The sequence below is a fragment of the Lontra canadensis genome, unplaced genomic scaffold, assembly GCF_010015895.1.
Source record: "Lontra canadensis isolate GAN:19392208 unplaced genomic scaffold, GSC_riverotter_1.0 scaffold101, whole genome shotgun sequence".
NCBI classification, from domain to species: domain Eukaryota; kingdom Metazoa; phylum Chordata; class Mammalia; order Carnivora; family Mustelidae; genus Lontra; species Lontra canadensis.
The window spans coordinates 6,471,829-6,499,637 of NW_022631095.1; the positions used below are offsets into that span (position 1 = coordinate 6,471,829).

General features: G+C 45.5%; 1 protein-coding gene across 4 annotated transcripts in view; it reads right to left on the reverse strand.

Annotated features, from left to right (window-relative positions):
* The window catches only part of SH2D4A (SH2 domain containing 4A), a 59,136-nt gene extending 31,544 nt beyond the window's left edge, over positions 1 to 27,592 (reverse strand). Inside the window, exons 1-4 of one of the 4 annotated variants that reach the window (XM_032837986.1) lie at positions 27,400 to 27,592; positions 21,644 to 22,027; positions 10,922 to 11,081; positions 9,143 to 9,317 (exon numbers count right to left, since the gene is read on the reverse strand). In XM_032837986.1, the coding sequence (XP_032693877.1) occupies positions 9,143 to 9,317; positions 10,922 to 11,081; positions 21,644 to 21,824 (516 nt within the window). In that variant the 5' untranslated portion in view covers positions 21,825 to 22,027; positions 27,400 to 27,592. The remainder of the gene's footprint in view (positions 1 to 9,142; positions 9,318 to 10,921; positions 11,082 to 21,643; positions 22,028 to 27,399) is intronic. The other 3 variants (XM_032837990.1, XM_032837988.1, XM_032837987.1) reach the window with 3 other exon arrangements.
* Positions 27,593 to 27,809: the final 217 nt, after the last annotated feature.

The following is a 27,809-nucleotide window of genomic DNA, read 5'->3' on the forward strand; positions in this document are numbered from 1 at the left end:
CCCCTTCCGTTCCCTTAGGAGGGTGACCTTGCCTAAAACAATGGATTCTTTGCTAATAATTTCCTTTTCTCCACTCCCGCTCTACTTTTCCTTCTCTGTAGCCCTTTGGAGCTCCCCTCTATTTGCTAGACAGATGCTGCCCAATTAATGAACCGATTAATAAGCCAGTTAGATCTTTAAAATTTGCTCAATTTAACTTTTGTTATTTAACACACTCAATTCAGTCCTCAAAATTCTAGCCTGCATTTCAGGAATACATTTTCCCATTCTGTTGACATTGGGGTTCCTTATTATAAATGTGAACCCAACTCCCTTCAGGGCTTGATGATATAACTGTGTGCAGATAAGAGTCAGGCACTGCCAGCGTGGTTCCACCACGCCCAGGTACAAGGGTATCTACTCCAGGTGGGGTGCAGACTTCACCCTGCCTACTCACCAAGCTTTAGCACTCCTCTCCAAGGCACCATAATCTAAGACTACTTTACTAATACACTAATATACACTCTTTACAAAAAGCACAAGCCACATATAACCCAAAACTTTGGTTGCTCTGTAAGTAGCACCCGGAGAAAAATAAGGGTCCAAAAAACCCAGTTCTTTTCTATTCTTTCAAAGAAGTGGTCCTCATCTTAGTATCTTGCTTTGGAATCTCTCCTTTATAAAGGCAAACAACCAAAATGCAGATTTAGACAACTGCTGGTTTCTGAGCAGAGCGCAAGTTTAACTTTTGGTTCGGAAGGGATGTATGGAAGAAGGAAAACCCAAGTGGAAGTCCTTCATCATGTCTGAAAATAGTTTCACAGGGTGCTCCTTCACTGCTGTCTACTGATGGGAACACAAAGCTATGAGTTAGAATAGCACTTAAAAATATAACTGAATAGGGACGCCTGGGTGGCTCAGTTGGTTAAGCGGCTGCCTTCAGCTCAGGTCATGATCCCAGCGTCCTGGGATCGAGTCCCACATCGGGCTCCTTGCTCGGCGGGGAGCCTGCTTCTCTCTCTGCCTCTGCCTGCCATTCTGTCTGCCTGTGCTCACTCTCTTTCCCTCTCTCTCTGACAAATAAATAAAATATTAAAAAAAAAAAAATACTTTTAAAAATATAACTGAATACCACCATGGTGTCAAGGTCAAGGTTACAATCAAAATTTACAGTTTAGTAGCTTTTTTTTTTTTTAATCATTCTGTTATAGTAAAATGACAGATTTAAAAACATACCAGAGCCTTGGGACACTGCATGCAAACACATGCATGTGCACAAAGTAGGGGTAGAGACGTGTCATCTCTAACTCTCCTTCTTTAAAGATATGAAGAGTAGGACTCTTGCTCAAGGTGTTTTAATCTATGAGCCTCAAGCCTCAAGGTTTTTTTTTTGTTTGTTTGTTTTGTTTTGTTTTAAAGATTTTTATTTATTTATTTGACATACAGAGATCACAAGTAGACAGAGAGGCAGGCCGAGAGAGAGGAAGGGAAGCAGGCTCCCTGCTGAGCAGAGAGCCTGATGCGGGACTCGATCCCAGGACCTTGAGATCATGACCTGAGCCGAAGGAAGCGGCTTAACCCACTCAGCCACCCAGGCGCCCTGTTTTGTTTTTTTAAGAATGCTTTGAATCCTGGATGTTTGTGTTCTAATTTTTTTAGTCTTCTGTTTTGCAGTATGGTCCACTCTGAAGGCCATTTGTACAAAAATAACAAGTAATTCTCTGGAGATAAAATCTACAAGTGGACAGATCTAGTTTTATTCAAGGTCCCCTTTGGGGCAAGGACAATCAGTCTACAGATTAATGAGTTCCCAGCCTACAGATTACATATAAACAGAGAAACACAAAGGGGCTTAGCTTTGAATTAGCATGCTCTGCTTGTCTCTCAAGCACACTGAGAACTGTTCTGTTCTCCCCCAAATTCTCTGGCACAAGAGTGGGGAAAACACTGACAGCATCCAGAGGACTGTCCACACCCAGGTCCCTAAGATCTCCACTTAGCTGTAGGGGATACCCAAACACCCAAACTCCCCAGGAGGGGATGCTTCACACAGGGCATCATCTGTCATTTTCTCTGGCTCCTATTAACTCCGCCTTGCATATGCCTTTGCCTGGGAATGGCGTCTGCTTCCCGAACTGCAGGTCTCAGAACCTGGCTGGGTGACAGCTAAATCCTGGTATTTACTATCACCTCTGGTTCAGTAACAGCACCCAGGATCACTAAGTGTTCAACCGTGATCCACTGAGAACCACAACACTCCCACTAAATGTTAAGCTGAGCATCATTTCTGAGTTCTCCATGTACTATCATCACTGCCAAAAACAAGGACAGGGCAGGTATTTTGCAGAGGGCAATAGCTATTCAGAATAAGAACCATACCCTCAGCTCTAATCCAGGGCATCACTTCAGCCTCCTACTCAGACTGCACAAACCATGGAGCCTACGGGCCCCCTCCAGCTCTTCATTTGAACAGTGAAAAGGACCACGGCTGGGCTCATGATAAAAACAGCATCTTATAACTGAAGAACTTCAGGGAATAATTCTTGTGGTTTCCATCAGAAGATACTGGGCAAGCACCCTCATGTTTATAAATTTTCTCAGCTTCCTTTGTAAAGAAACAGTGTTGCTAATTTAATCCCTGTATTATAGAAGGAATTGATTCCTTACAGGATACTGCCTGGAGTCACAGAGCTGCCTGGGAGGACTGAAGCCTCCATTCCCAGACAAGAGGTCTTGCCCTGTGTCAATGGTACAGTTTTACAATATCTGGTACTTAATCGGGGAGTCTTACCTTTGGCTATCTATTTGTTAAAATGAAAATTTTAAATCAGCGTAAGTATATTCTTTAAAAAGATTTTTCATAAAGTTTATCTTTGTGAAGAAAATTGTTCTGAGACTGGATCCCAAGTTTTCCAAACCCTGAAGTGGGGATCCAACAACTCTTCTCAAAACTCCTCAATTTGCTTCTTATGGCTCTAAGGGTGAAACAGAAATTCTTCAACCTTGGACTTGGGGCAAATCTTTCATTATTCTACAGCAGATCTCCTTGGATGAATTCATCTGCTAATGAAGATACAAAATAAATCATTATTATATCGGTATAAAATAATCCAAAGGCAAACCTATAGATTGGGCCATTTAGTGTTCTGGTTCTGTTAGGTATTAGACATTTTGGTAGTCAGGGCTGGGGTCCCCAACAAGAAGATATGGAGTCAGGACAGCTAACACAAAACACCACTGACATCCCGTTTTGCAGCTTAGACAGGACCACACTAGCGTTCTGCTTTGAAGTCTTTGCAAAAGTGACTTTTGTAAAATATCCTAAAGTAAAAGAATTAACCACAAAGCATTTGTCATCATCATGGGCAAGGGGCAGTTAAGACACAAGCCCCCAGATGTCAGCAAAATAGACCACCCATACATGGACATTAACCGAAATACGTAGACAGATACGTGACCAGAGCCCTGATTGGCAGGACTCTGCACACCCTGATTGCTGAAGATGGTTCTGCAAAACAGCTCACAAAAATCCCTAAACTTAGAAACTCCAAGGGCAACTCTCTTGGGCCGCCTCCCTCTCTGGGAGCTTTATACTCTTGCTCAATAAACTGTTTTGTTGCCCACTACCATTTGGTCTACCTCTTCATTCTTCAAAGAGGCCAAAGTGACCAAAACCTGCAGGCACTAAAGACAGAAAATCCTGCAATAGTTCCGTGGAGGGAAGGGTACAACTCTCTACATTTTTTAAATGTGAGAAGAATAGCTTTTTCCCATGCGGGCCAAAAGATACAGTTTGAGTCTGGGGTGGAAGGCTGTGGAAAAAAGCTCAGAATAGGATTAGGAATAGGAAGCCGATTAACTAAGAAAGACAATGTGTACTTTATTTCCAGAAATGAGACTAGGGTCACCTCAGTCTTGTACTACTGGCCTCAAACCTCACATCTTTGCCTAAATTCTGCTTGAAGATGAAAGTGCAGACCTCACAGTGAGGCCTATCCATTGAAACTCTACAGAAACTCTCCTTTACAGCTATAGTGATGTGAAAAATATTCGACTTCAGGTCACGCCTATGGATGTTGTTTTAGGGTCATGAATGTTTAGAGCTGGCAAAACGTATGAAGAATCATCCCAGCAAACATCCCATCTCTCCAGCTGACTGACGGTCAACAATCTGAATAACTGTGAACAGGATTCTTTCCAAAGCTTGCAGATAAGAACCCGCCTCAGCCAGAACCTTGATTTCTGCCTCCTGAGACCTCCAACAGAGGACCCAGCCAAGCCTTGTCAGAATTCTGACCAAAGGAGCTGTCATTATTTGGTCCATTTGGTTTACAATAATTTGCTGTGGCGACAATAGAAAACATACATGAGACAAGGCCAGCTCTTTGGGTCATGTGGCCTCTCAGCTCCTCAAATGTGCCCTCCAGGTCCCAACCAAAGTACTTTCTCCAGTCAGGCTGCTCTCCGCCCTGCACCCCCACACATGACGCTTTCCTTTTTCTCACAGACATTCTGTGCTTTTTCTCACAGACATTCTGCGGTTCCCTCTGGCCTCGGGCCTTCCCCCGTCCCTTTCTTCCACAAACTGGGTGAGCCCTGGCCACTCTCCAGCTGGAACTCTTGCCTTACTTAGTACTAAGTGCCTCTCATCGTCTAACTCCTGACGGGTGAAGACCTTGTCCGGTGGCTCCGTTGTGGCTCCATAACGCCTCTCACTACACGTACTGGGACCCCGAGGAACACTTGCTCAGAGAAGCACTGATTCAGTCCATCCCGCCAAGCCCTGCAAGATCTTCACACCTGCAGCCTGCACGCAGGACACGCTCATAGAGAGGAGGCAAGGCTTCAAGCATTTCTAGCTCAAACAACTCCTTGGATTTGTACGGGACTTTGGCTTTTCAAGCATTCTCAAATGTATTATCTCATGTGATTAAAAAAAAAAAAACACATGAAATAAACAAGGTGGGTATTTTTTAATTCCCAGTTTTTATAGTTGAGAAAACAAGAGGCTCCAAAAGGTTCAGAGATTTGCCTAGCTAGCAAATCTGCGTGAGGCGGACACGCCGCTCTGAAGATCTGGGGGAGACCTGGAAGAGAAACAGCATGGCAAGCTCTGGGAAGCACCACTGCTGTGAATCAGACTGTCGCCAGGTTTCCAAGCAGTTCGATTTCACCGTGTCTGTTTCTCCACTGCTTCCCCAGTCCTCCTTCTTCCTCTCTCTCCCTGTCTTCTTACAGGAAAAGTTCTTCCGTTTAATTTTAAAGCATTCCTGCTTTAGGGAAAAAAACCCCAAACTCTCATTCCAACAGTAGGATCATTCAGATACTGATGAGAATACCTTCCCTGGGGCACAGTGAGATGGCCAGAGTGCTGGCCCTGAATTAGAGGACCAGGTTTATGGCACCAGCTCTGCTTCTGATCAGGCTTTGCAGAAACCACTGCCCTTGAGTAGTCCACTCAGAGAGCAAGAGCCTGTTTCACACTTGTTTGTTGTGAGGATGAAGTGAAATGGCAAATCGAAGACTTCTGACAGCCCACAGGGCTACACACATTTTAAATGTCAAATTCCTCACCTCAACCATGATCACCCCAATTATTAGCACTAAGGCCAATCTCCCTGCTTCACTAAAGAATATCCTAGGCTCCTGGCTATGCTCTTAGGATGTACTATTCTCTTCCAGTGAAGCTGGCTGCGGCATTCATTCAGGCTGATTTCATCTTATTCAAAATACTACTGGTAAACAGGGAGGACAGTGAAAGAGTAAGTGTTGAATTTAACCCGAGTCCTACACAGACCCAGAGGGGTCCCTGACTACATTTGCCTTGACCCTTTCATAAGATAATCAGAGCAGAACTGAGAAACGCTGGCTGACACAAATGCAGAAATACAGTCTATGCTGATGCTTCAGTGCAAATACAAGGGGTCACTATTCACCGGAAGAATGACTTCCCGTGACTAAATGACTCTGCACAAGAGCTTCTACAGTGCTGAATGCACATCAATATTTGGGTTGAATTTAACTTTCCCCTACTATCCACAGCCCTTCAGAGAACTAAGGTAAGACCAGTAAGGGGTGCTTTCAGGTTCGGGTCTGGAGTTCTCTGATGATGATCTGTCATGTGGAAACTTATTACAAATCTAGCAAGGCCATTCTACTTTAGTAAGTCTATAGTGGGTTTTCCGTGAATATTGTTCATGATTCTGGAAGACTGATTACTCTTGAACCTGCCCATGGTTATTCAGATAAGCTTCATGATCACTAACTTCAATAAAAACTGCTTAACAATTTTTCTTTTTATAATAAATTTTAGGCCATGTGCAGACAATGAACATTTAAAGAAATGACAATATCCTTCTAGATATTATACTTAAAATAGATTACAGATGAAATGTGGACCTCTTTACTGTGCAAGCCTGAACCGCATTTTGGAAACATAATCAGATGACTTCCAAAGCTCTAGTCTTGGTTTCTCACCAGAGTTCTCATCTGAAGGTACAGATAGGGGGAATATGATGAATTCTATTTTAAATACCCCAGGGCTATGATGAGAATGAAAGTAGATAAACAAAAAGGAGAGCTTTCTAACTGATTTTTGGGCAAACCACTTATCTCTTTGAGCATTAGTCTGCATCTGTATGAAAGAAATACTTGCATTTTCCATTTCACAGGAATATTATGAAATGAAATAACTATATGAGAAAAAGTTTTGCAAACTCTAAGTCAGCTTGTATATAATTTATTATCATGTGTAAAATCAACTTATATCTACCACCTAAAGTGGCATGCAGAATCCTTGGTATCTCTAAACTAGACTCTGCTCCTTTAAAACCAGCTTCTCCCGCCGAGGTTTCTGTCTATGCTCACAGCATCCACATCATCTCAGGCGTCTCAGCTTAGAAACTTGGGTTGTGCTAGGAAGCTTGCCCTCTACCCACTCTCATCCATGAATAATCAGTTCAAATTTAAAAATTTCAAAAAATAAATCTGATCAGGTCAAACCTTTGTTCAAAAATCTTTGGCAATAACCACTTGTTCTTGAAAAAAGAGGCCAAAACACAAAGTTGTCCCCAAGACCCTGTCCTGTCTGGCCTTGCCCACCCTCTCACTCAATCGTATGCTCTCCTCTGTCCCTTCTGCATTGCAGCCACACAGCCTACTTTGGGCTCTCCAAAGCCCCCTGTTCTTCTAGCTACACAGCCTTTGTCCATGCTGTCCCTTTGCTGGAACCACTGGCCCCGGTAATCCTCTGTCATCATCTCCAGCTCCATGTCCTCTGCAAAGCCACCCTGCACTTCCTGCCATTGCTCAAATTCTAGTGTAATAGGGATGCATAGAAACATATCCTTTTCTTGAGATCACTCATTATCTTTTGGAATGACGGGTTATATGAAGTCTCTCTCTGCTTTCTAAACTATAAAGTTCATTCAGCAGTCCTTTCCTTCAATTTATTCTAAAGTTCAGCAGTGATTCTGTCCTTACTCCTCCCTATAATCTCAATGCCTAGCACATAATGGGTACTTTTTAAATGAATGAGTAAACGGCCAATCTTGAGATCTTCTCCTCTCACTGTGTTTGTGTGTGTGTGTGTGTGTGTGTGTGTGTATAAAATATAATTCCTATAATATTTATGATATAGTAGAACAATAATAACCATGGTATTTAACTTCTATTTTAATCTTCTGTCCTGCTTTTGGAAAAAAACTTTTTTCTATGAAACTATTGTAATTCAGGCACAAAGATAAGCATGCATACATAACGCTTTGAAGAAGGTTTTTTTTGTTCTTGCTGTTGTTATTCTTCATTTTAGGGGTGCTAGAAAAGGAGTCTGCTATTTGGAGGGAGTTTGGTATTAAATGTGGAATACAAAGCAGCCCTGGGAGGGACTGAATGCTTTACTGCACATGTGAGGAAAGGACCCAGGTCTGACCCTGGTATATAAACCAAATTTTAGAATTTTGTACCCATAAATATTTTGAGCCTTATATTTGCAGCTCTTTATAAAGCTTCTTTGTATTCCTCATATTAAAAGACAATCAAATGCAATAGTTAAGGAATGACCCAGGGGTCCTACAGACCCCTGTTTCTGTTTGAATCCTGAGTCAGTCTTTTGTCAACTCTAAGTCCTTGGGCAGATCAAATACCCATATTGAACCTCAGTTTCCTTACTTGTAAAATGGACAAATACAGAAACAGTCCCTCGGTCATAAAGTCATTGTAAGAACGATAAGAGACATTCAGCAGTGTGCTTTGCCCCATCATAACGCCATGAAGCAAGCAGGATAGATAACCATAGCCCTGTGCGACTGCCTCAAATAGGTCAAGAGCACACACAACTAGTGTCACAAAGCTGGGGACCTGAGCCAAAGTCAAACAATTGCAAATCCCCTGTTAATTCTCAGTTTAATTAAATTCCTGGCAGAAGAAGGTACTTCATAATATAGTTTTATTGTTCTTCCAAACTATAATCTAAGCAGCAAATGATGTCTGAGCTCTTTAAACCAACTGAAACATGAGAGAGTGCATACCAATTCTGATTATAAAATTCTATTGTGTTGAGGAAATCATGGTCCCTGCAGGCACAGGCAGAATCTATGAAGCCAGAGAGGCATGGAGGTGTAGTCCTTAACAAAACAGGGAAGACTCCACAGAACATAATCTACTTACAGATACGCCAGCTTTCTAGGACTGGGGTCAGTCAGTGGCAGCCTCGGTGCCAAAGCAGGCTCTGACTTGGTAAGTAAGGTCTGCCGCACTGGAGCCACACCTGTTCATTTGAGTACAGTTGTGACAGTGTGTGGTCCACGAAGCCTCAAGTACTTACCCTCAGGCCCCTCACAAAGACAGTTACCAATCTCTGTTATGGAAGACATATAACAGGGGGAAATAAACCCTGAAAATATCTTAAAATGCACAACTCTATTCCTAGTGCTTTCTTCACACCTTCGGTCCCATGAAAAAGGAGTGTTTTACCCTTTCTTGTGAAGTAGCAGGTGACCCAAATTCCCCAAAATGAAGTGAACATCAGCGCCTTCAAGGTCGGAGGGATTTTTCCCAGAAAAGTTTGTGATCCTGATGTTTGACTACATTCATCTCATTGTTCCCAATTCTTTAATTTCCCTAGCTATTAAATTCTGCGTATTTATACATATGAAAGACTCACTGGAATTTTCTCTTCTTCAAGGAGTGGTGCTGGTCTAGAGCCCTTCCCCAGTTCTTCCTCTTCTGTTGCTGCTTTCTTACATATATTCTGAGTCTCCTGGGTATCTGGTGCTTGCAGACCATAATATTGTGATTTCATTTTCAAGTTATTGGCGAATTCTTTGGACTGAGTTTTTCTGAAGAGAAACAAATGTGGAATTATCAAAAACATTCTCCAACATGGATAGCTTTTCCAAAGCAGATGCCTATATTCAAATCATGTGAAAAACAGTAACAGATACCATTTACCGAGTTCTTACAATATGCTAAGCCCTGTGTGAGTATTTAAAGACATTAACTTAGGAGCACCTGGGTGGCTCAGTTGGCTAAGCATCTGTCTCTTGGTTTCGACTCCTCTTGTGAGATTGAGCCCAGCGCCAGGCTTTGTGCTCAGTGCGGAGTCCGCTTACCCCTCTGCTTGGGCACACTCTCTTGCTCTCGCTCTCAAATTAATAGCATCTTAAAAAAAGAAAAGACATTAACTTATTCCTCATCATAACCCCATAAGAAGGGCTTGTTATCCTTGCTTACTTGCAAGAGGCTCAAAATAGTTATATTATTTATCCAAGGCCACACTGTGGCGCAGCTAGGATTTGAACCAGGGTCTGCCCGACTTCCATTCAGAAGCTAAACTGCTGGGGCACACTGCCTTCCTAGGATGCGCAGCTCACACTTCCTTTATCTCTGTACGCCCGTTTATGGTTTGAGTTACTGGAGGGGGTCACAGGAGCGTCAGCGACCCTTGGGACCTGAAGCCAGGTCCATATGTCTGCTTCTATCTCATCAGCTCAGAGAGGGCTGTCCCTACTCATGGAGTGACAGCCTTCACAGAAGTCACCCTGGGCCCCCAACAGAGGGGATCCATCCCCTGCCTCACTGAGACCAGCCAAATTTCCTTCCTATTTTTGCAGGCGATCATGTCACTTCCTTATTCAAACCTCTAGTGTCCACAGATCAAGGTCCAAAGTCCTAAATCTGGCCTTCAAGCCACTTTAGAGCGTGGCCCCCTCTCTCCTGCTACTTGCCCACATACACCTCAAACATTCAGAAGTCATCATCACCCAAAGAATGAGACATATTCGGAACTAGGGCTCTTGATCATGCCCTCTGCCTGCAATTTCCTTCCTGATATTCTGCAGCTGGAAAACTCTACTTATCTTTCAAGGTTCAATTCAGATTTTACCTCTTTTCTGGATCGGAATATTGGGCTCAGTTAATGCTCTGTTTGTAGCTGTAGCATGTATCACAGCCTGTATCAGCAGAAGTTAGTTGTGTAACTGCCTGTTTCTCCTCCTCCTCCTAGAAGCTTCTTGTTCATCCTTGAATTCCCACCACCTAGAGTGGTGGAAGCACCTGGAAGGCCTGCTCGCTCAGCAGCCCCCTGTGAGCAATCTTGCTGGAAGGCCCAAAGCTTAAACAGTCATTGCATTTCTCACTTACATTCCTGATGCTCAGCTGTGTCCGCTTCAGTGCTTTGGCACGACTCTAGGGAAGCCAGGGATCACACAGGAAACCTCAGCCAGACCAAATCAGATGGCAAGTGAGGAAGTGAAACAGCTGATCTGATCGCATTGTGGGAAGGAAGGGAACCCCAAAAGTGTAAAGAGACTTGCCGGAGAGAGCTACAGTGACTTTTGTAACTCTCAGATCCACCCCACTCTCCCTCCAGATACTCTGAAACAGGCATCTTTGCATCATTTTATAATCTGGCCAGCCTCTCACTGGCTTGCAGATGGCATACCTGAGCTCTTCCGCTTCCCGCTCGGCTTTCAGCTGGGCCCTCTCAGCAATAATCTCATTACAGAGCACGTCGTAGGGTTTATCAAGATGGTGTTCGCCCATCACCCAGACCCAGACTTCCTTATCGGCTCCCAGTTTCCAGTGAACAGATTTGCCGTTTTCTGTAAGCGAAACAGAATTTGGATTGGACAAATATCTTCAGTCATGGGTTATGATATTTGCCATCATTAAAGTATTTTCGAAGAATATTTTAAAGAATAAAGTATATTCATTAAAGTATTTCAAGAAAAAAAGATTAGATGAGACAAAGCACTTCCAGTCTCCTCAGGAACAAGCAGCAGTCCCAGGGAGCAATGGAGGTGGTAGCAGAGGATGGCGGCTACAGCAATGTTTTTTTAAAATATAAATATGAGGGTGCCTGGGTGGCCGAGTGTCTGCCTTCAGCTCGGGTCATGATTCCAGGGTCCTGGGATTGAGCCCCTTGTTGGGTTCCCTGTTCAGCGGGGAGTCTGCTTCTCTCTCTCCCTCTCTCTTTGCCCCTCTCCCCGACCGTGCACTCTCTCTCGCTCTTGCTCATGCTCTCTCTCTCAAGTAAATAAAATCTTTAAAAAAAATATGAATATGGTTTTTGAATGTGTCCATTTTGTAACTAAAGTAGGAGAGATGGGGAGAAAGCATGCAGTTTGTGCTAACATCTGACATCAGAATCTTTAAGGTCGAGAATCTTCTTGAACCCCAGAAGTACACAGATTCTCCAGGGTTTGGTACTTCCATTTTAGAATTGGACTGGCTTTAGTTTAAACCCTAGTCCTACCACTTACTAGCTGTGTGACTTGGACAAATTAATTTTTCTGAGCCTCAGTTTCCTCATCTGCAAAATGGGAATATGACCGACCACCAACAATGCAGGACTGCCATCGGGAAGCAGGCTACACCAGCTCTTTCCCCCAGTGCCTGCCACATAATAGGAGTTCATGAGAGGTTAAGTGCTACCATCACCCTATTTACTTCTAGGGCTCCTCAGAGATTCACACCAACTTGTGAGAAGATAATACTACTGGTAGTGTGATACTTAGTGAAGCTACTTAAATGATCCTTGTTTACAATTGGTCACAGGGGTTGTATTACATTCTACTTCCTGGACTCCAGAGATAGCCACACAGGTCATGCTCCCTGAACCCAGGGTTATGTGGAAACACATCCAGGAGAAGCCAAGAAGGGCAGTCCCTAAATCTAAAAGCCGCCAGGCAGATCTACCGAGGGCCATTATGGTCCATATTGTGGTCAAGATCCCTGGGCCCTAAGAACCCCAAACTGGCCAGTAGTGTTGAGTGTGGGTAAGAGGGCACCTGATGGAACACATGTGCTTAGAGGTTAGAAATCCACACTGGGATTGTGTCTCATCTTTGTACATTAAGTAGAAGGTTTCCAATTAAAGAAAGCATCTTCTGTCCAGTGAATTGTTAACCTACTTCCTACTGTCGCCCCAGGATACATTAAAAAAGCAGGCTGCTCAAACTCAGATGTGTTCTTTGGTTTGGCACTTTACACCCTTCTTGGGGCAATGAAGACCTCTTATAGCGTGAGAAAATTCTAACTAGGATACTGGGGCAGCGGGAAGTTGGGGGGACAGAATCTTCACTCTAAGAGGAGTCAAATGTATCATCCAGAAAGCAGCTGACCTCACACTGTTTTCCCAAACAGAGAAACAGTGAACGTGGCACCAGGTATGAAGAGAAGAGCAATCCCAAGCGTGCCCTAGTGGGGATGGGCCCTGGCCAGCTCTGGCTCGTGTGAGGAGATGCCAAATGGCTCATTAACTGTAGAAAGCTGTCATACCTCATCAAACTCCCTTTATTACACTCTCTCAGGGCAACTAATAGTATTTTTTACTATGTCCATCTCTCAACCTTCACCTAAGAAACTCTCTACCCATATTTTTGATAGCAGGAGACAGTCGCCCTGACAGGAGAGTGGCAGAGGGCCAGGGGAGGTGGAGAGGGAGGACCCAGGGAGCCTGCAGCATTGCTTAGTGTGGCAGGACACATTCTCTGGGGAGCCCCGCGGGCTGCAGGCCGGGGTGTCACTCTTAGGGGAAGAAGGTGCTGCCTTGAAGGGTGAGGTGGGGGAGAAACCCCAGGATCGCCTGTGAACAGAGGAGGGTGCTACGAGTAGAAAAGACTGCCAAACAAGAGCCTTGACATTTTAGAAGCAAGGGAGTGGTGAGAACATGGTGGAGGTAAAGAAGCCATGGTTTGGAGGCAAGAAAAAAAGAGAAGCGTCACATTCAGCCAGATGCCGAAAGAACGGTTCTTGACAGAATGGCACTGACGATAATGTCTGTGCTGAGCGCTTCTCACCTTCAGGAGCTCTTCAGTGTACCTGAGAGCAAAGAGGTTGGAGGGCCTTCAAGGGCTCCCCCACAATGCCCTAAAATCTTAGCGGAGGCTGCTGGAGAAGTTATTCTAGTAAAATGAGTGTTAGCTCCGACACCCTCTATTTTACACTAAGATAGGGGAAGACTATTCAGGCCTGTTTAGTTCACGCCACAAAAACGTACTGTTTCTAACTCTGAGCACAATGCGGCTGAGCTAAATGCTGCAGGTGCTACAGAGATCAAACAGATGTGGCCATTTTCCTACAAGTGACCTAGCAGCTTCGAGAGAAAGAGCAAGGCATTAGGCTGCTTATTTAATGAATTTTATCGCATATCTACTATGTGTGAGGCACTGAGGTAGACGTGCATAAGCACTTATGAACAAGACAGACCAGCTCCTGCCCTCGGGGAACTTATATCCTAGCTGGAGATAGGAATCGAACACGTAATTAATTATAAAAGTAATACAACTTGGGGAAGGGGGTGTGAGAGGGTGCTAAGGGAATGCGTAAGAAGAACTAATCAATTTGAAGGACCAGGGGAACATACACCAAAACCACAACAGATTTTAAATCCAGTGAAGATTTGCAGGATGGAGAAATCGTTTTGGAAGCACACAGAAGAAAAAAGAAGTTCTTTGTATTGAGTTTTGGAGGGGGTAAGTTTGGTGACCTGCACAAAGATCATGTGATCGAAGATCAGAGAAGGAAATCAGGGAAGGGCTGTAGGGAATCAGGTTCTCGGTGAGAGCTGAAGAGAGCTTTGGATGTCGTCTGGCTGTGCACTGAGGATCATGCAGGGGGCAGAGGGCACAGGGCACGAGGCACAATTCCCAGACACTTGGCTACATGATTTAAACTTAGGTCCTGCACTGCATAAAGCCAGAAAGTGGTGTTAAAATCCCAGGGTTTCCACCAACTCTTTATGTAACCATGTATAGGATACCTTACCTCTCTGAGCCTGAGCTCCCTCTCTGATAAAACAGAGGTAGTGAGTCAGACCTCACAAGCCTGTCATGTGATAAATGCTCAAAAATATTAGTTCTATGTTTCTTGATTAAATGACCAGTGAAGAGTCTATGACTGTCGCTGTGCAGATGGTGCCAGGGTCAGAAAAGGGATTTAGGAAGTGCTCGTCCACATCATCATGTGGGGTGGGTCAGGGAAGTAAGAGAGGCTGTCCAGTGGCTGAGCGAGGACAGAATTGGGGAGAGGTGAGGTTGAAAGACCAGGAGTGAGGTACCCGGGGCCCAAATGAGGGAAAGGTCAGTTAGATTCAGGTGGCTGGAAAGGAAGGACTCAAAGATGATGCCAATATTTTGAGTCTTACTAATGGAGAGGATGGCGGCATAATAAGCAGAAACAGTAATATCAAGAAAATAAATTTGTTTGAGCTGTTTTGGAAATGAAGAATAAATTTTTAATTCTACTAATAATCTACCTGGAGAGCTTCCATAGATACCTGAACTACGGCACTGGAGTTCAGGAATGATGTCGAGACAGACAGTGAATTTGGGAATTCCTTTATAGTTGCCATTGTTGAAGTCACTGGTGTAGAAAAATTGCAAAGGGAATCAAGCCTAGTGAGAACCTTGGAAAAGCGTGTGCTCCATTTAGGAGGCAAAAGGGAAGAAAAAGAACATTCTGATTTAAATAGCCCCAAAAAAAAAAAAAAGAATTTCTGATTCCTAAACATGACATAACATAGGAGCCTGGGGAGGATGCACTGCCATGTGGCCAAGAGAGAGGGTGCTTCCATGCCCTGGAGACACAGAAAGGGGGACGGGGAACCTTGGGGGTGTCTCAGCAGTCTCTGACTTTGGAGAGTATTTTTAGGGAGACAGGTGGGGGACAGGCTACAAAAGGAGGACAGAAAGGATGGTAAAACATGCAGGCTGTAAGTAAGTATGTGCTCTGGGGAAGTTTATTAGCAAGGAAGTAAAAAAAAGGATTCAGTTATTTGTTCAACAAATAAATTTACCGAGCATCTGCTATGTTCCAGGCACTGTATTATAGGCCTTTGAGACAGAAAGGGCAGCTTAGGAGTAAGGATGGTTGAAAGATTTCTTTAAATAGAAGAAACAGGGTAAAGTTTGACACTTAGGGTTTTGGGAGGGGAGAGCAGAAGGATACCAGGGACCAGGCAAGGGGAATGATGGCAGGGGGAGTGTGCAAAGAACAGGTAAGGAAGAAAATGTTGACAAGAAGAGAAGAAAAGCTCCTGTCTGCCAAGAGTTGAAAACTGATAGACTTACCCACATTTCTGGCCCCAGTGTCCTTCCTCAAAGTAAATGTATACACTGAAGAGATCCTACTGGGACAGGCACTGCATCTTATTATAACTTAATGCTATCTACACATTCTGGACTTTTTTGTCTACTTCACCTTGACATTATATGCACTCTTTAGTCAGAGGACAGTGAGAGAGGGACCTTTTCATAGCACTTCCATTTAATTATAAGGTTTGCTCCCACAGTACTTGAATCATGTTTGTGTGCTGCAGCATTCTTCATATATATGATATTCATATATATGTATATGAATATATTCTTCATATATTCTTCACAATCTCTAACGAGGCAATGCCCTGACTTCTCCTCACATGGTGGGCCCAGCAGAGGACGAGACTAGAAGTGTCGGTGTGGATCATCTTGGGTTCAGGTCAGTGCAAACCCCAGGGCTCTCCCCAAACTAAGACTCATTCAGAGGGTCGGTAACTGGTCTCCACTCCAACTAGATCCAACTCAGAAGGACAGCCATAGTAACAGGCGAGGACGAGAAATGGAAAGAGAAGAAATATATACCATGTCCCTACAAAGAGAAGACCAAAAACTGAACAGAAGTCAGAGCATCTACACCAGGGGCCTCCTAACAAATTTATATATTAAACACATTGGGAGTATCATCAGGACTGACAGCAGCACCTACCAATACCCAGGTTGCTGAAATATATATTTGCCTAAAATCCCAACCTCTCAACTATTTCCCGCCACTCTGGCCTCTCCTCTAGGGACCCCACCCCCACATCCAGAAACCAAAAGATCCAGGCTGGTGGCACCTCTAGGATGCAAGCGGTATAGCCATGTCCCTTCTAACTGATGGCCATGCCATGTCTGCCATTAAATATTTAGAGTATCACCCAAGGCCATTACTAACCCCATCTTACAATGAGGAAGCTGAGGTTCAGGGAGGGTATTTAACTTCCCCAAGATCACAGAGTTAGTGAAATTGGAACCAGAATTCAAAGCCAGTCCATGAGATTGCAAAACCTGTGTTTAAGACAGCCTTATAATGCATCGTCCAAACCGAAACACTTCTGAGAGCAAAAGGGAAACCCACCTAAAGGTACGCCAGGACAATGAATGTAGATAGGGCTCTGACACACAAACTTGGGCGTGGGGACTTGATCACATTTCCTCCTGGCCCTGAAGAGCAGGAGAAGGTGAGACTCAGCCCCAGGTGCTTGCAGAGTCCCATAGGGACTTCCTAAAATTGAAATTATAACTGTTGCTTTCCCCATCGTTTGCTAGACTTGTTAACCTGGGTTCATAATCTTATAGTTGCTAATATTAAAGTCCATCTTTCAAATTTTAAATTGTTATGCTGACTTTAGAGACGAAAGGACAGAAAGGAAGCTGGAGAACCTGCATGGTGCTTGGGCTATATTGTCTCACAGACAAGTGAGAACTTGAGTCAGGAGAGGAGACCAGCTTACAGGGGCTCAGGAAGGTGAACAGGAAGAAGAGATCCATAATTATCCTGCAGGTGCTCACCAGGGAAGAAGATAAGCCCAGGTAAGCTATCAAGCTCAGAGTTAGGGGAGGGCAGGAGACAAGGCCAGAACCAGTGGTTCAGAACAGAGTTGGAGTAGTAGATCTGGACCTGGGTTCAAATAACAGTAACCATATAAATGACCTTCCCCGTTTGTTTCCTTATTTATAAGAAGAAAGGCGACAACACGTACCATCCCAGATTTTTGTGAGGTTTAAATGAAATAGCATAAATATAATGCTTATGTCTGGCACATCCTAACAGACCAGAACCTTGGTAAGGGAAAAGCTCTAGGCAAAGGAACAAATGACATAAAATCTATGGGTTCGGTGACTAGCTGTGTGGCTTCCAGGTTTCTGGCTGTAGTGACAAGGGGAAAAAAGCAGTGACACTGATTATAACAGAGAATGAGAGGCAGGGTCGGGCGTGGGAGTGGTGAGGAGGACGGAGGTGACACTGATGAGCTTATGGGTCATATGAATGGGAACACTCATTAACGGAATGGACACTGAGGCCGAAGCAGGTGAGAGGCCTGGCTTGGCAGTATGGCTTTGAGCATGGCTGGCATATAGGTGGTGTTTAACCCTAAAAAGTAGAAGCAGAAGCCTCCAGGCTGGCTCAGTTGTGGGCGTCTGACTCTTGATTTTGGCTCAGGTGGTGATCTCAGGGTCATGGTCATAGAATTGTGTCTGGGTCCACACTGAGCACAGAGCTTGCTTGGGATTCTCTCATCCTCTTCCTCTGTCCATTGCAACCCTCATCCCCTGCTGCCTACCACCACTCATGCTCTCTCTCTAAAAAACAAACAAACAAACAAACAAACAAAACCAAAACAAAAAATGTAGAAGTGGTACCGCAGGGAGATAACACAGGGACCTTAACCTAGGATCTGTGAACCTGAGAGTCTGTGAACAAGATTTAGGGAGACTGTGAACATTGTGAAACTACACACAAAATGTTGTCAATGTAGCGTGCATTTTCCCTGATCCAAGCTCTCGCTAAATTTTCAAAGGAGTCTCTGAGCCTCTCAACCCCACCTCCAGGTTACAAACCATCAGTGCAGAGTGAGGCATCCTGGGGGAATATGGACATTTGAGGGTCAGGCGGAGGTGAAAAAGAGACTCAGAGAGGCCACTCCAGAGTCCAATGATGCTGAGGAATTGATGAGATCAGAACCGAGTCCTTCCATGGAGTCACTGCCCTGGCTTTAGCAGAGAAGGGAGGGGAGAAGTGCCACTGCCGGTAGAACACACCGGTGGTTTACGGCCATTTCACGAGAAGGGGAAGGCTCTGCATAAGGAAACGTGTTCACCTAGTAGCAACGAGAATGCAGCAAATGAAGTTTCATGAATCCAAGTCTGTTTCAAGGGCACACATAGCCCCTCCCGCACCATACACAGCGACCAGATCCCTGCCTCCTGCTTAGGTTTCTGTCGGCTTGGAGGCCCCATGAGACAAGTGCTGGGCAGTCCTCTACGGAGTGAAGGCCTCTACTGTTCGTGTTACCAGAAAGAAATCACACAGAATAAAGGCAGGGCCCTGACGCAAGCACACATCTTGGATGTGTGCAAGGCACTTGCAGACAAGAGCAGCGTCTTAAGCTCCAGGTAAGCTGGACATGTAGCAGATTCGTCAACAGCGCCCACTTTGGGAGAGTCAGACTCAGGGTCTGTTGCAGCTCTGCACTTACTAGCTGTTGCCCTGTTAAGCTAGTTAATGTCCCAGCCTCACTTTCTTCCATCCGTAAAATATGAATGGTAATTCAGCTTCAGGCGTGGCTGTGAAGATTTAATGAGATAATAAATTTAAGACTGAGCTCAGGTCTGATACATCATCAGCTCAGTGGTGCTACTTTTACAGTCTAGAGCAGCACTGTCCAAATGTGAGCTCTGAGCCTCTCAACCCCACCTCCTCTGTAATTACACATTTTCTAGCAGCCCCATTACCAGAGTAAAAGAAATAGTACAAAATCATTAATGTGGCTATTTTATATAATTCTTCCAATCGAGTCTTTGAAATCTGGTAATTTACACTTTTACCAATCCAGACTACTCTCATTTCTCTGTGCTCAGTAGCCACACATGGCTAGGGGATGCCCTCCTGGACACCAAGCTCTAGACCTCCAGGTATGTGTCCTCCAGCAGCCAGAGGAGATACAGAATTCTTCCCCTCTCTAAAAATTACATTTCCCCATTACATTTTGAAATTATTTTCTGCTCTATTAGTAAGTTAAATCCATACTTCTAATTGCTTTTCAGACCTTTCTACTGTAGCTGTAAGACTGCTAAAAGGTTCCTGGTATACACAATATGCAAACATTTTAGTGATGCTCTTTGAAAACTCACCATAGTGCACGGTATAGAGAAGAAAGTGACCAGATGACAATGAAAGAACTGCCAAGTGATGAGCTAAAATGGCGCAAAGGAATGAGGGGGAGGGGAGGGCATAAGATATATTTAAAGAGCCAAGAAAAGGACAATCTCTAAAGCTTTGGCCTGGCTAAGAACTGCTATGAAGAAGCAGCACTAAAGTCAGCTGGGTACAAGCTGGGTGGGGTGGGAGAGTCCGGGAGCACAGGTCCGAAAGGAGCAGAAGCACACAGTAGGTCCGCAGTACAGATACACTCCTGGGGAGCACCAGCCATACCACTGCCTTGTACTATCTGTGGCTTTATCTTCAAAGGCAGAAGAAGATGAAAGATGGAAAAGTGCTGTCTTTTAGGGAAAGTTGGGAAGGAATCTCAAAACTTTTCTTTTTCTGTAGTCACAAGAGAGAACTAATTTAGTGTAAAATGTATTTTTCCAAGTGTTAAGTTTAAAGGAGTAATAAACTTTTGGCATGAAATTCAGATAGAATGTTCACTGCATATACTAACATAATTTTTAATTGATCATTTAATAAAGTAATACAGATTTTCTAAGAGGTAGAGTCAAAGTCTTCAAAAAGATAATTTAAGCAAAGTAATGAAATTGCTGTCTTAAGTAGTCACAAGGAGACCACTTCAGCAAATGTGAGAACCCCAAAGTCTTACAAAGTGTTTGGGCCACTGACATTAGGGGCAAGAACCCTTCAGCTCTCACAGCCCCAAAGTTACCCAACACATCAATGTATTCTCTTCACAATGAACAATGGTGCCCAGAGGGGTCCAGCTCTATCTGATAAACTCTGGCTCAACAATGCAGGGAGATGTATAAGCCAGTTAAGAAAGATAAAAGGGCCGTGCTTCCATTTGGACATGTTACTTACTGAAGTAAAAAGTCTATTTCAGGTCTGTGAAATCCAGTAAATCTGGGTACCTACTGGTCGTGTGATTTTGCATATATTACTTAACTTCTCTAAGTTTCACCACCTATAAAACAGACAATACCAACTTTGCAGACGTTTTGAGAAGATAAGACCTACTGTATATAAAAGTGCTTTGTGTAGTGTCTGACAAAACATGTTTCTAATAAATAGCTATTATTGATAACAATAAATGCAATAGTCATATTTATTTCCATATCATTATAAAGGCTTACTTAGAAAGGTTTCAAATAAAGGGAGTATAAAGTAAAGGTCACTAAACTGACTTCTGTTTTGAGTCTGTGTATACCAGCATGCAAGTGAAATTCACTTTCTCCATCTCCGAAACCCTGAATGGTTTTATCACATTTTATGTTTCCTGGCTTAATGAAAAATGAGGAGAAATTAGTCTTGAATGCCTCTGCAAGTGACCCTGAAAAACTGTTTTTTTTTTTTTTTTTAAACAACTTAGGTATTCATCCATGACAGAATTTGTGCTAGGGGAGGGCAAAGAGCAGAGGTGGTTACTGTGTGCTTTTCTACGTCTGCGTGTGTATATGCTTCAAGTCTTGACGTACAAGAATTCCTTGCTCATGGTCTCAAAAGGATCTCTCAAGCTACCAGGGGTTCCTTGGGTCAGAAATAAAGACAGCTGAAAAATTAACTCACATTAAAAAATGTGTAGTATGGAGGTGCCTGGCTGGCCCAGTCGGTGAAGCCCGTGACTCCTGACGTCGGGGCCATGAGTTTGAGCCCCATGCTGGGCACAGAGATTACTTAAAAAAAAATGTGTAGTATGACTCCCCCTCCCCCACAGCAGTATTTACATTTTAAGAGCGAGTTTTCCTAAGAAATGATAACACAAAGAAAAATCTCTGAAAGTCTAAGAAATGTAAACATAATTGCTGTAAGAATCCTGATATAATGCCTTCGTATGCTGCTAACAGGATACAGACCCCAGTGACCATAAGTGGGAGAGAAGCCCTTCCTTAGGACCCCTCAGATCAAACCATACAGGTGACTTTTTACTTCAGCTTAAGGTCAGTCTGGTTTCAAGTAGGAGATCTGCTTACAGCTACGCAGGTTCATGGCAAATGCTGTGCACGTGTGGGTATGTGCACGTAAGTATAAACTTCAAGCTGACAAATTACACTGTTAGAACTTCAACAACATTTAGGGTCCTTCTACCAAACTGGAACTTGCCCCTGACTTGTTTCTGACGAGTGAGAACTGTTAAAACAAGCCAGGAGCCACGTTACTAACACATTCACGGAAGAGACTCAGGTAAGTTTACCTTTCTTCGGCCTGGATGTCACTGGCAAGGATTCCTTTTTTTCCATTGCTGCTTCTCTTTCTTTCCATCGGCGGATCTGTTCCTCCCTCATCTTGAAGAACAGGATCTGTTTCTGTTCTTCGCTGAGCTCTGCCAGCAGATCGGGATCTATGTACATCTCTGATAGTATCTGTTTCAGCATCTTTGCAGGCCTGGAGTCTTTTACACCTGTGGCAAAAGTTCTTGAAAATGCCTTCCACGTGTGCCTCCCCTGGCCTGGCACCTGGACGCACCCACAGGCCTTCCCAGAGACTCGCAGCAATCCTAGTGACTGCGACGACAATTCCGAGAACTGGCTCTTGGTTCCTGGTACCAAAGATACTGTTCACAATGCTGTTCGTGAACCTGCAAAGGGCAACCGGCAGAAAGCAGGCAGCGTTAAAATGTGTAGACGCCAGGCAGGGGCAGGCTCGTGAATTAAGCTTGGAGGAAATACAGTATTGCTTTTCATTTCAGGTGAAAGGAGAAGAAAGCTGAGGCATGCTTTGTTAAAGAGTTTGTGTAACCCCATCCCATAATTTCCAGACACTTTATCAACAAAACAAAACAAACCCTAACTTTTACAGGTCAGTCTCAGGGAAACAAAAAAAATTAACAGAGGTTTGGACTTCTCCCAACTAAGCAAACATATTATTACTTCAGAGCCTAACCACCAACTGTATGGCTGAGAAAAGGATAAAAGAAAAAAGAGGCACAGGAAGAAATTAAAAGGTTCTCTCCAAACAACTTATTTCAAAAGAAAATACTGTTTTTGAGATTTCACAGAATTACCTACCCCAAACCAAACCAAAATGGGGCCATCCTCAAGGAAGGAAAAAGAATAGAAATTAGACCACAAGGCAGTCTTCCCATTTCCCCTTAAAAGCAGCACTAAATAAACACAATCATGTACTTCATCTTCACAGAAGGACAAGGAAATTTCCAGATGACCTTCCAGAACCATGAGAACAGTGTAGGTGCAGGAGAAAACAACCGTGTACACTCTGGAAAGTCACCAGGTTTTAAATGTACCTGTTCTATCTATCTAATTTAATAAAAGCTAAATTTACATACCAGAAAAACTGGGGGAATAAAGAGGAAACTAGGTGTGTTACAAAGGATCCCTGCTTTATAAAGGAGTTCCTAAGAGGACCCCTTTAACAAGAAGCCACAGACTCATGCACTCACAAGTGGGTTCACAGTGGTTGGGGGAGGGGGACAATTCCACTGGGGTTTCCTCTAATTTGTGCATTTCTGTTTGGTTTATTTGTTTTAAAACTTTTAATTTTTTTTCAATACACAAAAAAGCTTGCTTACTGAGACTTTTCAGGATCACCTATGTTTAAGAAGTTGACTAGTAAATTGGTGCTCACATGCCTCAAATAATCTCACCACCTGACCATACCTCTCAAATACCTGTTTGGCCAAGTTCAGTGCAAACACTCATAAACTTCAGACTATCACTTAGTCATACCATGGCTGCTTTTAGTTCCTTCACCCTGTCATTCCCATGGGTCAGATGGTAAAGTTCCCTGGGAGTCAGCTTTCCCTCTTCTTCCCTGCAAAGCTGTTCCTTCATTTACACAAGCGTGTTGAACAATTGGGGTCCCCCAGAATGTCTGCATACACAGCACATAGTTAAACTCACTATCCATTGTGTAGCTGGGACCTTTATTGAGGCTACAACTATTCTTACTAATTGCATCCTATAATCTCCCGCAGCATTCAAACTACTGGAACTCAAATGGAACACAGTATTTAGAGAAAAATTTTAGGGGTGCCTGGGTGGCTCTGTTGGTTAAGTGTTGGACTCTTGATTTCTGCTCAGGTCATGATCTCAGAATTGTGAGATCGAGCCCCACATAGGGCTCCGCACTGAGGATGGAGCCTGCTTAATATTCTCTCTCTCCCTTTCCCTTTGCCCCTCCCCAATCTAAAACAATTAAAAGAAAAAAAAAAAGTTTTAAAAACAATTAAAAGCAGTATTTGACTCTAACTCAGTCATGTCCCTCCTACACTCCCTTCCTACTTTTGTATTTGCTTAGTATGCCAGCCAAAGAACTGATGTCCTGTAATGCTTTTTTTTGGACTCCTGGGTTCCAGCAAGCTTCTTGAGGGGCAGGGCCGACTAAATCTACACCAGAGAAGAGTCTGCCAGACTCTCGTCTTCACAGGAACTACAGCGAGGACGTGGTTCCTCTGCCCACTAGACTCCAGTGCTCTGAGATGAAGCGGTAAAAAACCAAGGTGAATGACTCCTTGATGTTCCAGTAAATGTCCTTATGTTGGCACATTCCATGCCTCCAGTGATTGACTTGAACAAAAATCAAACACGGTAGAAAAGGAGGAACTCAGTGAAGCCTGAGGCTTTGTGTTCTGTTCCCCATTTTGAGTGGGGTGAATCTTAGCAACAGCGATGGTGTGGCCTAAACACTCAAAGCCCGAGAGTGCCGAATTCCCATTGTTCCCCTTTTCTCCACCCCCAGTACTGACAATGAGAGCTTACACATGCTGCGCCAGCCAGCCGCTACCTTCAGCACCTTGTGTGTTTTAACTCATTTACTTTTCACAGTCCCTCTTAGGATTCAGTTCCTCCCTACCCCCGTCTCACAGATGAAGAAGACGGAAAGTGGCTGAGCTGGGCAGTCTGGCTCTAAGTCTGCTCTCCCGTACTCCACTAGTATAGGGGGGTTTCTTTGTAAGCCTGGAATCAGCGCATCGTCAGGATGTGGTACCACAGGTGAAATTTCAGAAAGAAGACCTGCACATTTTGGCAGCAACATCAATGCTGACTGGAAGGTGCGTGACATAATGCCTCTGAGCGGCAGAAGCCTCACCTAGGGAACTGCAGGAAAGCTGAGGGGAGGCCAGGTCATTGAAAAAACCTCGGCAGGAAGGGCAGCAGGGAACTGTCATGGCGGCCCAGGCATGGATGTTGTTTGCCCACTTTATTCATCAGGACTTCGTGTTCTCAGTTTCCCTTCTCAGAGCTGCTAGGAGTTGCACGAATGGTACAGCCTCTCACAGGTGTGAAGGGTTCCATGGCACCTCTGTGATGAGATACTCAAGCTCGTTCACAATTTTAATTTGGGTTTGTTTTGCCTTTTCAACAAACATGGATTTTTAGCATTACATTAACTACTGGATCTTGAAGGAAAGACACTGGCTTCCCTGTGTCCTCAGAGTACCTGGGGGCTCAGCTGGCAACTACTTTGAGGTCAGGTGGCTGAATAGTGTGCATGCCATTCTAAGGCTGTTGATGCCCAGCGGGTGTGAATTAACTCCTTCCTCAGGCTCTCAGACAGAAAACTCAAACAGCACAGAGTGCTGCTCACAGGACACCCAGCAAGGACCCCAGCGCGGGCTTCTCAAGAGCTGTATGACTTTCAGCTATCATTTCACTACTCTGTTTTCTTGTCTATGAAATGAGGGACTGCACTGTACATCTTTGTAATTTGAAGACTGTCATATAGCCTTAGTGAAGGTGCAGAGACAAGTGCAGCAAGGGTAGAGGAAATAGAAATAAGGAAACGAACTTGGGCTTTTCCCACTTTCACTCCCTGACAGGACAGCTGCTGACACTGACTCAAACTTGGAATGACTTTCCCCATCTAACAAACTGAGTGCAGCAAAATTCCAGTTATTCAAGATCCAAAAAAAAAAAAAAAAAAAAAGCTAAGCTAAGCTAACTCGGTTTTCTTGTTGTATACAGTACCTTACTCGAAAAAGAGAAATGACAAACAACAAGCCCACATCTGCTATTTATTCCAAAAATGAATTTCTAAAGGGTGATAGGATCAGTTGTTTTCCAGAATACCACAGATTTGGCCTCTCACATCTTCCATAGCCCTATTCAACAAAATAAAAATTGTGCTTTTAATGATTGAGACCCTGAACAGGCGGAGCCAGAGATAAAGCCTAAATCATAGCAGTAACATGATATGGACAGTAAGACTTTAATGTTAAGAATATAATTTGGGGATGCTTGGGTGCCTCAGTTGGTTAAGCATCCCACTCTTAGTTTGGCTCAGGTCAGGATCTCAAGGTGGTGGGATGGAGCCCTGCCTCTGGCTCCTCACTGACCTTGGAGTCCGCTTGTCCCCCTCCATCTGCTCCTTACCCCCACTGGCTTGCTCTCTCCCAAATAAACAAACAAATAAATAAATAAATTAATTAATAATCTTAAAAAAAACCGAATATAGTTTGAATCCTACTTCTTTTAAAATGGCCAGCTATTTTCAGACTTTCAGTTATCTCGTTCAACTTTAGCTTATAAAGTTTATCTGCAAAAGGATTACTTTTGAGGATAAAATGAATTAACAGAAGTGACACAATTTGGTACTAAGTTTCGTACATATATACGATTCTTCAGAAATTTGAAGTTACTGCACATTCGGATTTATCTAGAAAACCCCACTCATTTGCCAAATCTATGCCCACATATGACTTTCACGGATTTAAATCCACTAAATGATTATTCACTTTTAAAAGCTTCAAGTCGCTTCTATTAAGCAGGCAATCAGAAGCCTTTTAGAGGGGTGCCTAGCCGGCCCAATCCGGAGAGCGCTCCGCTCTTGATCTCTGTCCTGAGTTCGAGCGGACCTGGGGGTAGAGTTTTACTTTAAAAAACAAAACAGGGGCGCCTGGGTGGCTCAGTGGGTGAAGCAACTGCCTTCAGCTCAGGTCGTGATCCGGGACTCCCAGGATCGACTCCACGTCTGGCTCCCAGCGCCATGGGGAGTCCGCTTCTCCCTCTGCCCTTCTCCCCTCTCATGCTCTCTCTCTCAAAGAAATAAATAAAATCTTTAAAACAAAACAAAAAACTTTTCAGGAGCCGCGGAGCCCAAGTTTAGAGAGAGGTGCCCCTGCTTCTGCCCTGTGACCCCTGAGGAGGGAATGAGAAGGAGAAAACCGACGAACTGGCATCTCCACGCCCACCCCTCCAGGCGCCCGCTTGAACCCCGAGGGCAGGGGCGGGCAGAGACACCCGCTTGGCTGAAGAAGACCGTCGCCGGGGGACCTGGGGCTACCGTCGGTGTCCGCCGTCTAGCGCGCGGGCGGGCGGCGATGCGCCGCCCCGAAGCCGGCCCCGCCCGCGGCGCCTGAACCCACAGGGCAGCCCTGGCGCCCGCGCGCTGGGAAACCGGCTCCCGGGCCTCCCCGGCAGGTCTGGCGCTAGGGAGGTCCGCACGGCCCTACCCCACGTGTGTGCGAGCGCCGGTCCGTGGCTGCAGTCGCTGCGGGGCGCAGGCCGGGGCACCAGTAGCGGGCCGGCGGGGGACGGGCGTGCGGGCGCCGGAGGCCGCGACGGACGCGAGACCCGCGGGGCGCCGAGGCCGTCCTGCCGGAGCTCGGAAGTCCTGGGCCAGCCCCACTGCTCCACGCGGCCGCCTCCGGCCCGCCCCGGCTCAGCGACGCGCGCGCCCCTCAGGCACACGGGGGCCCTCCCGGCGCCCCACAATTGCCCCCGGACCTCCCGAGTGCGCCGCGGCCCTCCCTCCGGGGACCCCCGCCGCTCACCCGCCGCGGCTCAGACACCGGACACCGACACCGGACACCGGTCGCCCGCCGGGCCGCGCGGAGGGGGTCCTGGGGGGCGCGTGCAGGCCGGGACTGGCTCGTGGCGGCCTCCCCCAGCCCCCCTCACCGCCGCGCCTTCGGCGCGCCCCCTCCAGCCCCCCCCACACCCCGTGTTCTGCCCCCGCTCTCTGCCCCCCGTCCCCTCCCCAGGCACCTACCCGTGCAGGGCCCTGCGCTCCCCTCGGAGGGGGACCGAAGCAACACCACGTCCACTTGGGCCGCTAGAAGCTGTCGGGGAAGGAGGGGCGGGCGGGCCAGGCAGAGGCGCCGGCGAGCGGCACGGGCAGGCGGACAAACACCCCGGCGGAGATGTTGGCCAACAGTGTCCCTCAGCCCCGGCCCGCCCGCGCCGCCCCGCCCGCGGCCCGCATGCCGGAGTGGCTGACTGGGCGCTCGCGGCCCCACCCGGGCACCTGGAGACGCTCCAGGGCCAGACGGCGGCGAGGCGGTGCGGCCTGCTGCGTCCCGCCGCGGCCCGGCCCGGCTGAGCCCCCGCCGCCCCGGGCCTCGGGTGGTCGGAGGTCGCAAGGCCACTGCCCCGTCTGCAGTTTGGGAAGGCTTGTCGCGC